This window comes from Myotis brandtii, unplaced genomic scaffold (genome assembly GCF_000412655.1).
Source record: "Myotis brandtii unplaced genomic scaffold, ASM41265v1 scaffold179, whole genome shotgun sequence".
NCBI lineage: Eukaryota > Metazoa > Chordata > Mammalia > Chiroptera > Vespertilionidae > Myotis > Myotis brandtii.
Window position 1 is genome coordinate 4290384 of NW_005356635.1, and position 9537 is coordinate 4299920.

The 9537-nt window shown below is 44.2% G+C and overlaps 1 protein-coding gene across 1 annotated transcript in view; it reads left to right on the top strand.

The window, feature by feature from the left end:
• ERICH6 (glutamate-rich 6) overlaps nucleotides 1–8648 on the top strand; it is an 87183-nt gene extending 78535 nt beyond the window's left edge. Inside the window, exon 14 of the mRNA XM_005863496.2 lies at nucleotides 8380–8648. Coding sequence (XP_005863558.1) covers nucleotides 8380–8643 — 264 coding nt within the window. The 3' untranslated portion in view covers nucleotides 8644–8648. The remainder of the gene's footprint in view (nucleotides 1–8379) is intronic.
• The last annotated feature ends 889 nt before the right edge of the window (nucleotides 8649–9537 follow it).

The following is a 9537-nucleotide window of genomic DNA, read 5'->3' on the forward strand; positions in this document are numbered from 1 at the left end:
AGTGGTGTTAGTGGGGTATTAAAGTCCCCTACTATGACTGTATTGCTGTCAATCACTCCCTTGATATCTCCAGAAGTTTTTTTTATGTATTTGGGTGCTCCTGTATTGGGTGCATATATGTTTACCAGAGTTATATCTTCTTGTTGAATTGCTCCCTGTAGTACTATGAAGTGGCCTTCCTTATCTCTTATTATAGCCTTCACTTTGGGGTTTAATTTGTCAGGTATAAGTATTGCTACCCCAGCTTTTTTTTTCATTTCCATTCACCAGAAAACCTTTTTTTATCCTTTCACCATCAGTCTGTGTGAGTCTTTTGTTCTGATGTGGGTCTTCTGTAGACAGCAGATATATGGGTCATGTTTTTTTATGCACTCAGTTACCCTATATCTTTCGATTGGGGCATTTAATCCACTTAACATTTAAAGTTATTATTGATAGGTACTTGCTTGTTGCCATTTTTATTTTTTTATGCCTGTGTTCCTTCTTCCCTTCCTATTTCTTCTTTTTACAGCAGACCCTTTAGGATTTCTTGCATTGCTGGTTTGGTGGTAATAAACTCCCTTAGTCTTTTTTTGTCTGTGAAGCTCCTGATTTCACCCCCAACTTTGATTGATAGCCTTGCTGGGTACAGTATTCTTGGATTCAGACCCTTGCTTTGCATCACTTTGTATATTTCATTCCATTCCCTTCTGGCCTGATGTGTTTCTGTTGAGAAATCAGTTGGTAGTCTGATGGGAGATCCCTTGTAGGTAACTATGTGTCTCCCTGGCAGCCTTTAAGATTCTTGCTTTGTCGTTGGTGTTTAATTATAATGTGTCTTAGTGTTGGCTTTTTGGGGTTCGTCTTGTTTGGGACTCTGTGAGCTTCTTGGACTTGTGTGAGTTTTTTCTTCCAATATCAGGTAAATTTTCTGTCATTACAGTGGGGCCTTGACTTATGAGTGTCCCGACTAACGAGTTTTTCGAGATATGAGCTGTCTCTCGGCCAATTTTTTGCTTTGAGTTGCGAGCTAAAATTCGGATTACGAGCCAGCTTCAGATACCCCACCGCTAGTTGGCACAGCGAACATCACAGTGAACGCCACAACATCAGCCCAGCATGATGTGTCTCACTCGTTCACTTTTGATTTGACATACGAGTAATTTGAGTTACGAGCTCCATCACGGACCGAATTAAACTCGTAAGTCAAGGCCCCACTGTATTTCTTCAAACAGTTTTTCTAATCATTGCTCCATTTCCTCTCCTTCTGGCACCCCTATTATGCAGATGTCGTTTCGTTTCATGTTGTCCCAAAGTTCCCTTAGGCTCTCCTCCTCTTTTTTAAGTTATTTTCCTATTGCTGCTCTGCTTGAGTGTTTTTTCCTACCTTGTCTTCTAGCTCACTGATGCGGTCCTCCGCTTCCAGTCTACTGTTGATGCTTTCTATTGTGTTCTTTATTGCAGTGATGTCATTCTTCATTTCTTCTTGGTTCTTCATTTCCTCTTGGTTCTTACACATATTGTTAAATTGGTCTTCAATCCTTTTCAGTGTCCTTATAACCATTGCTCTGAATTCTTTGTCTGACATATTGCTTGCCTCCATTTGGTTTACTTTCTTTTTCAGTGATTTCTCCTTTTCTTTCATATGGGGGCTGTTTCTTTGTCTCCCCATGTTCGCTCCTCTCAGGGTGTCTGGTTATGTAGCTCTCTCTCTCCTGTGTTGACTCTCTCTAGGCCAGTAGTTCTCAACCTTGGCTGCACATTAGAATCACCTGGGAATCTTTTTAAAATCCTGATTTCTGGGCCTCATCCTCCAGAAATTTTGTTTCTTTGTTACTAATGTTGTGGCCCCACCCCATAACAAAGAAACAGAATTTCCAGAGGATGAGGCCCAGAGATCAGGATTTTACAAAGATTCCCAGGTGATTCTAATGTTCAGCCAAGGTTGAGAACCACTGCTCTCGGCAATCTCTGACCTTTCTATCCATGGATTGCCTCACCAGCTGTGTTTAATTCACTAATTCCAGGTGGGTGTTATTCAATTCAGCTGTTCCTTCTATCTGCTGTGTGAGAAGGTGCAGGACCTGTCTGCATATTCAGCCATCACCTTGTCTCCCCCTGGACAAACATTTTAGGCACCTGTGGCCAGGGAGGCTGGAGTCTCGGTGTTTGTGGGTTCACAGTTGAGGCAGCTGGTCCCTGGGCCTTGTGGTTGTAGAGTCCCGGGAGGTATCCGAGGTCTCCCCAATTGAAGGTAAGGCTGGGCTTCTGATCACAGACACTCTCTCCTTTAAGATAGCGCAGTCTCTGTGGCAAAGCTGGCTGCTCTGGAAAAGATTTCAGCAGTAGTAGAGGCTGCCTGGCCAGGGGAGTCTGGTCCACCAGTCCCCAACAGTCCTGTGGAATATAACTGCCCCTCACTCACAAATACAGACACTCCCTGCAGGTCCACACACTCTCCTTTTGCTCTCTCACTCACACACTATCTTGCAGCCTGCCATCCCATCAGCCGCTATCTTGGATCTATACATTCATACATCTTTTAAAATAAAAATTGGATTAAACTATACAATTATAGTGTTAGGGCTTCAATTCATTTTTGTTTTCCAATTAACAAGTACTAAAGGTTTTTCCATGCCTGCATTTCCCGGCATACTTGTCCATTTTATTTTTAAATTGTATTTATAATATTTCCTATGTACTATAGTTAATTTATGCTAAATCTAGTGACCTCTCAGCAATTCACTGTTGCTAACTTTGTCTTCCATTGCTTCCAGGTCACTACTCTCCCTTGATTTTGCTTCCTTCTCATTTTTCTTTGTTGACTGTCTTTGCTTCCTTTTACCCCAAATATTGAGGGCTTCCAGGGTTTGCCTTGAGCGTCTCTTGATTTCTTTGAGTCTGCTGTCCTTAAATATCTCCTACATGCTGATAGCCCTTTTGTTTTATCTCCAAGGGGATCTCCCATGAACTTGACATTTGCATATCTCTGATTCCAAACCTGCACCTCTATTTGGGTGCCTAAGAGAACATTAAATACTTTACTTAGCAAAATTAAACTTGAAAGCTCACTCTACTCTCCATCTTCTCCATTTCCAAAAAAAGGCAATGCATTTACTCAGGCCAAAGACTTTGAACTAGTTACCCTCCTTTCTGTTTCATAGCCCCACATCTATTATCTGCAAGTCCTATAAACCCTATGTCCAGACTCTAAGACTTCTCACATCCTCCAATCTATTTCTCTTGTCTGCCTCTCATATCTAATCTATCTCTTGCTTCGATTATTATAGTAGCCTCCTAATGAATCTCCCTGCTTCTGGTCTTCCTAAAGTCTATTCCAATACAATAGTTGGAGTGATACTTTGAAAACATAAGTCTGGTCAAAACTATCCAGTGGCTTCTAATCTTACTCAGAGTAAGCCAAGGTCCTATAAAATACTGTACCTGACCTGACTTTTTGTTTTAATACTAGAGGCCCGATGCACGAATTCATGCACAGGTGGGGTTCCTCAGCAATCAAGGCCTATCGGGGGGCCAACCAGCATGGGGGGGAGGACCATGGGAAGTAGGCCAGCCAGGGAGAGGGGCTGCAGGAGGTTGACTGGCCAGCCCCCCTCATCGGGGCCAATTGGGGGGCCAACCAGGGGGAAGGGCTGTGGGAAGTTGGCTATGGGAGCACACTGACTACCAGGGGGCAGCTCCTGCACTGAGTGTCTGCCCCCTGGTGGTCAGTGAGCGTCATAGCGACTGGTCGACCGGTTGTTCCAGTCGTTCAGTCGTAACGATCGCTTAGGCTTTTATATAGATAGATGCCCTCTTCTCACTCACCTGCTCTTTTTTGCTGTTCCTAGACAATCCCAGGCATGTGCCTGCCACAGAGCTTTTGCACTTGCTATTCCTTCAGCCTAAAATGTTGCTCCCACATTTAGCACATAGCTGCTGTCTCACTTCCTTCAGGTTTCTGACCCACCCTATCTAACCAACAGCACCCCATCCCCACCTCCACCCTGGCACTCTGAATGCCTCTTTGGCCCTATGCCACAAGTTCTAATATGTAGTGCTCTACATTGGCCTGAAGAGTCCCAGGTTCAATCCTAGTCAAGGGCACATGCCCAGGTTGTGAACTCCATCCCCAGTAGGGGGCATGCAGGAAGCAGCCAATCAATGATTCTCTCTCATCATTAATGATTCCACCAATGATGTTACCAGGGATTGAGCCCAAAATCTAGGCATGTGCCCTGACCTGGAATTGAACCAGCAACCTTTTTATGCATGGAACAATGCCCAACCAGTTGAGCCACACTGGCCAAGGCATATTTTTCCTACTATTTCTACCAAATTTTTCTTTGTATATCTTGAAACTTTATGGTTATGAAATTAAAGATGTTGACACTGTTCCTGGTGAGTTGTGCCCCTCACCCTTGTGCCAGCTTCCACATCACTTATTTGCTCTTCAGCTATGCCCATTATGTGACTCAGTGTATCAGTGAGGGGTGTTGGAGGGGGCTTTTTTGACAAATATTTTAAGATCAAAGTGTATTATTCAGAATTTCTCTTTAAGTGGTCTTTGGCTTAAACACTATTCCATCTGATGTTAAATTGCTACACCTGCTTTCTTTAGTTAGCATCTGCTTGGTGCATTGTTTTCATCCTTAGACTTTAAACCTTTTAACCGAGTTTTTTTTAATTAAATCTTTACTGTTCAGATTATGACATTGGTTCCTCTTTTTCCCCCCATAACTCCCCTCCACCCAGTTCCGACCCCACCCTCCACCCTCACTCCCCACCCACTGTCCTCATCCATAGGTGCATGATTATTGTCCAATCTCTTCCCACACCCCCCACACCCCTTTCCCCCCCAAGAATAGTCAGTGCACTCCCTTTCTATGCCCCTGGTTCTATTATAATCACCAGATCATACTGTTCATCAGATTATTTATTCACTTGATTTTTAGATTCACTTGTTGATAGATGTGTATTTGTTGTTCATAATTTGTATCTTTACCTTTTTCTTCTTCTTCCTCTTCTTAAAGGATACCTTTCAGCATTTCATATAATACTGGTTTGGTGGTGATGAACTCCTTTAGCTTTTCCTTATCTGTGAAGCTCTTTATCTGACCTTCAATTCTGAATGATAGCTTTGCTGGATAAAGTAATCTTGGTTGTAGGTTCTTGCTATTCATCACTTTGAATATTTCTTGCCACTCCCTTCTGGCCTGCAAAGTTTCTGTTGAGAAATCAGCTGACAGTCGTATGGGTACTCCCTTATAGGTAACTGACTTTTTTTCTCTTGCTGCTTTTAAGATTCTCTCTTTGTCTTTTGCTCTTGGCATTTTAATTATGATGTGTCTTGGTGTGGTCCTCTTTGGATTCCTTTTGTTTGGGGTTCTCTGCGCTTCCTGGACTTGTAAGTCTATTTCTTTCACCAGGTAGGGGAAGTTTTCTGTCATTATTTCTTCAAATAGGTTTTCAATATCTTGCTCTCTCTCTTCTTCTGGCACCCCTATAATTCGGATGTTGGTACGCTTGAAGCTGTCCCAGAGGCTCCTTACACTATCTTCGTATTTTCGGATTCTTTTTTCATTTTGCTTTTCCGGTTGGGTGTTTCTCGCTTCTTCGCATTTCAGATCTTTGACTTGATTCTTGCGCTCCTCTGGTCTGCTATTGGGTGTAATATTCTTTATTTCAGACCATGTATGCTTAATTTCTAGTTGTTTCTTTATCATAGCATCGAGGGTCTCATTAGTTTTCGTGAAGCTCTCCAAAAGTTTATTGCAAGCCCTCAAAATTGCGTTTTTTAGCTCTATATCCTCCATTTCTGTCATGTTTTTTTGTCTCCGCATTTTTTATGCTTTCTTGGTGCACCCCCTAGTGGTCTTTGTGCGCAGTCTTGTTCTAGTTGAGCCTTGATTGTTGTAGTTAATACTAGAGGGATTTGACCACCAGGCCGACTGGCTGTGTGAATCAGCTGTGTCTGCCGCGGAAAACTTCTGTCCTCTGGGGAGGTGCTAATCTAGCCTTTGCCTGAGGCGATCCGGCAAATGGCTCTGCGCAGGGCTTGGGCGGGGCGGGCTCAACAGGGCGGGCGGAGGGAGCCGTTATGGTGCCCTCAGTCCTGTTCCCAGAGGCTCTGCTTCTCAGAACCCCAGGAACCGCTGCAAACCTCGGAGAGAAAGCTGCCTTCCAACTGATGCCAGACACTCCCGCTTCTCCCGTTTGGGTCCGAGTCCCCAGCGATTCGCCCGTATCTGGAGCTCAGAGTCTGAGACTCCCCCCTGACCGAAAACGACAACCGCGCTCTCAGCCACCAGCCCGCTTTGCGCGCGCACCTCCGCACCTGAGTATTTTCCACACTGCGCCTCCTCTGAGCCTCGGTGTGCTGTTATTTTTCCTTCTAGTTGAAGAGTCTCTCCTCAGCCAGCCTTCCTGTGGTTCTGGGTGATGTCCGTTCCGTCTTTTAGTTGTATTTTTGAAGTGGTTGTTTGCGGCAGCAGTCTCCGGTGTTTACCTATGCCGCCATCTTAGATAATTCCATGAATTATTTTAATTGCAACAATGATCAGGATCATTTATTGGCGGGAGGCATTCCTAAGGAGTGCGGAGGACAGGGAGTAAAATGAAAGCTTGTCTGCATAGTATCTCCATAAAATGGTCAAGCTTTCATTACCAGGGATGTTATACCTGTGACCCTGGGAGAGTCTTTTGTTGTATTTTTTAAGTGGTTGTGCGAGGCAGCAATCTCCGGTGTTTACCTATGCCGCCATCTTGGTTTCTCCCTTAACCTAGTTTTGAGGTGGATGTGTCTCTTGTAAACAGCATTGAGATGGATTTTGTTGCTTTCCTCAACCTAACAAAATCAATCTTTTAATACATTCTATTTTAATGGTTACTCTAAACTGTTAACTATCTTTTTTATATAAATAGAATTAACTTCCAGGTTCTCTAGTTATTTATTTTCCTTGACAACAATACTCTCAAGTCCTTCAGAAAATATTAGCTATATATATATTCTAATTTATATATAATCTCCCTCTGGCTCCTAATTCTGTGTTCTTGAATACAAGCATCTCTGACAGGTAAACCTGGCGCCTCTCTGTCGTGGCCTTGAATTTCCTCAGGTGTTTGTTGATTCTTGGTGTGTGTTCATTTTTGTGTTTGAGAATCCCTGCTTTTCTGCATGTTCTGCTCACTGAAATTTGCTTCTGATAACTGTGGATAAGTGGTTTGTGCTGCTGAGGGGTCAAAAACTAGGCTCTCAGCCCCAAGTGGGGCTCAACACAGAGGGGAGGACGAGGGCTACCTCCCAACTGACATCCTCACATTTACCTCAGGGCCCCTCCTGCTTCTCATTTCTGTTGACTTGGAGCTCAGAAAGGGTGTGTTTTGGGTTAGTGGTTTCAGTTGGTCATTTACCACTCTGGATATGGTCCCATCTGCTTTTTTATGTTTAGGAATTCCTCATGGTTATTTCTGCTGATGAAAGTTTTTCCTATTTTCTAGAACCATTATTGATTTGTTCTCTTTGAGACTTGGAATTGAAGGGAAGTTAAAAACACTGATCAATTCTTGTTACTCACCCATCTCATACTCCTTTCTCCCTCTTTTCCTCTCTTCCTTCCTTTTATTTCATGGGGGGAGGGATGAAAATGCAGAACAATACTGTGAGTTCTGGGGCCTTTGCAGGTAAGTGGTCACTCATTTGGCAGAGGGTAGTGGTTTAGCTTCTGTTTAGCCTGCCCACTGAACCCCCGCCCCCGGGGAGCTGCAGCCTGGAAGCTCCTCCTGCAAGGCTGTGGAGCAGACCCATTCGCCTTCCCTGCAGCTGCACAGAGACACCAGCCTGAATCACCAAAGGCTGTGGGGAAGTGGGGAGAGCAGAGGCCAAGGAAGGGCCATAGAGAGGTTAATGTGGAATGGCCTCCTGGAGGAAGGGCACCTTTAGGAGAAGGAATGGAGTTGTAGTCATCCCAGTCCTTCTTGAAAACCCCACTGGGGTGCTCCCTCCTCTGAGGAGGGCTGCCCTCAGTGTCCTCCAAGCCTCCAGGCCAGCGCTCACAGTGCTCTCCCCAACTTGGTGTTTCCCAGGGAAGGAACTGGGTTGCAGCATCTTTGTGCTCCCCTCAGTATATGCTGGTCAAATTATTTGAATAAATTGCAAGCATTTGAAAGTATCCAAATTCTGTTTGCTCTGGCCTGCTTGAGTCTCTCAAGACTCCACAGCATTGCAGCCCATTCCTCGTCCAGGTCAGAGTAACACCCTGCCCCTGTTTATAGATAATTAGACTTGAGGGAATCCAACCCCAAATTAGTGCCGCCACCAGCCTCCCCACCTCCTTGGTTCCACAGGCACCTTCCCACTCCAGGTCCTCAGCTTCCCTTCTCTTTCCCTTTGCTGAACAGCTAATGAAACCTGAGGAGATTCCAGTTCTCCAATACGTGAACGGGGATGACCTTCTTCTGCTGGCCATTTTAATAAGGATTCGACGCCTGTTTCATAAACTTGAAGGATGTGTGAATTTTCCCTCCGGTCAGGTTTGGGAAAAATTAAAGCAACCTTCCTACCTTTCTTCACTTTCTGTAAAACTGATGGCCCTTTGTCACAATTCCAGTATAAAGAAAGACACCAAAACAACAATAGCAGCTCTAATAAATGAAAAAATTTAACTAAGTATAATGGTGCTTTCACTTGTTTCATTGATTTTTTTTAAGGAGGGGGTGCAGGAGATTTCAAGAAGAGTATATAAAATGATTAGGGAAGACCAAGAAATAGGCTTTATTATAAATTTAGAACACATCCTGAGTCATCACTGGTTTACATTCTTGGTCAGGGAAAACTATCTCACTTTCAGGACAGCAGAGAATGAGCAAATCAGCAAAAGTGTTCATGTCAGCTAGAGTTCTATCGGGAAAACAGAAAACAGGGAGGGGTCAGACGTTTCCAAAACCATCCTAAAGGCTAGGGAAGTGAAGGTCAAGAAAAACCCCACTGGCTTTCAGGAAAATTGGGAGTGAGAGGATCTCAGGAAGCTAACAGCAAGGAAGTGAGGGTGGCAGGAGCTCTCCTGGAAGAGCTCCCCCTCACATTTGAGAGTGGGACTAACAAGAAACGGCCACCTACCTGATCCTCCGCCCTCCTGCCAGGGATGAATGGGGGCCTGCTTCTCTCCCACCTGGCAAACATCAGGCAGGTGCCTCTTGCTGGGGAATCATAACTGGGACTGCTGGCAAGGGATTTTAGAACATTGTGTATTTCCCCTTCCAAGGGGAAGGTGGGGGTGCTGCTGAGTCTGCAAGGACAGCCCATCACAGTTTCTTCTGCTCAATGATAAAGTTGCTTTAGAGAACAACGAAGAGTTGAGAGGAACACCTGCACACTGCCTTTCTGAACTTCCCGGACTTCTCAGTTCCCTGTTCTTTTCTTTTAAATTTTATAATAGTTTTATTGGAGTGGAATGACCTAAAGCTATCATTCAACTTTATTTTTTTAATTATAGTTGACATACAATATAATATTAGCTTCAGGTGTACAACATAGTGATTCAACATTAACTTACCTTA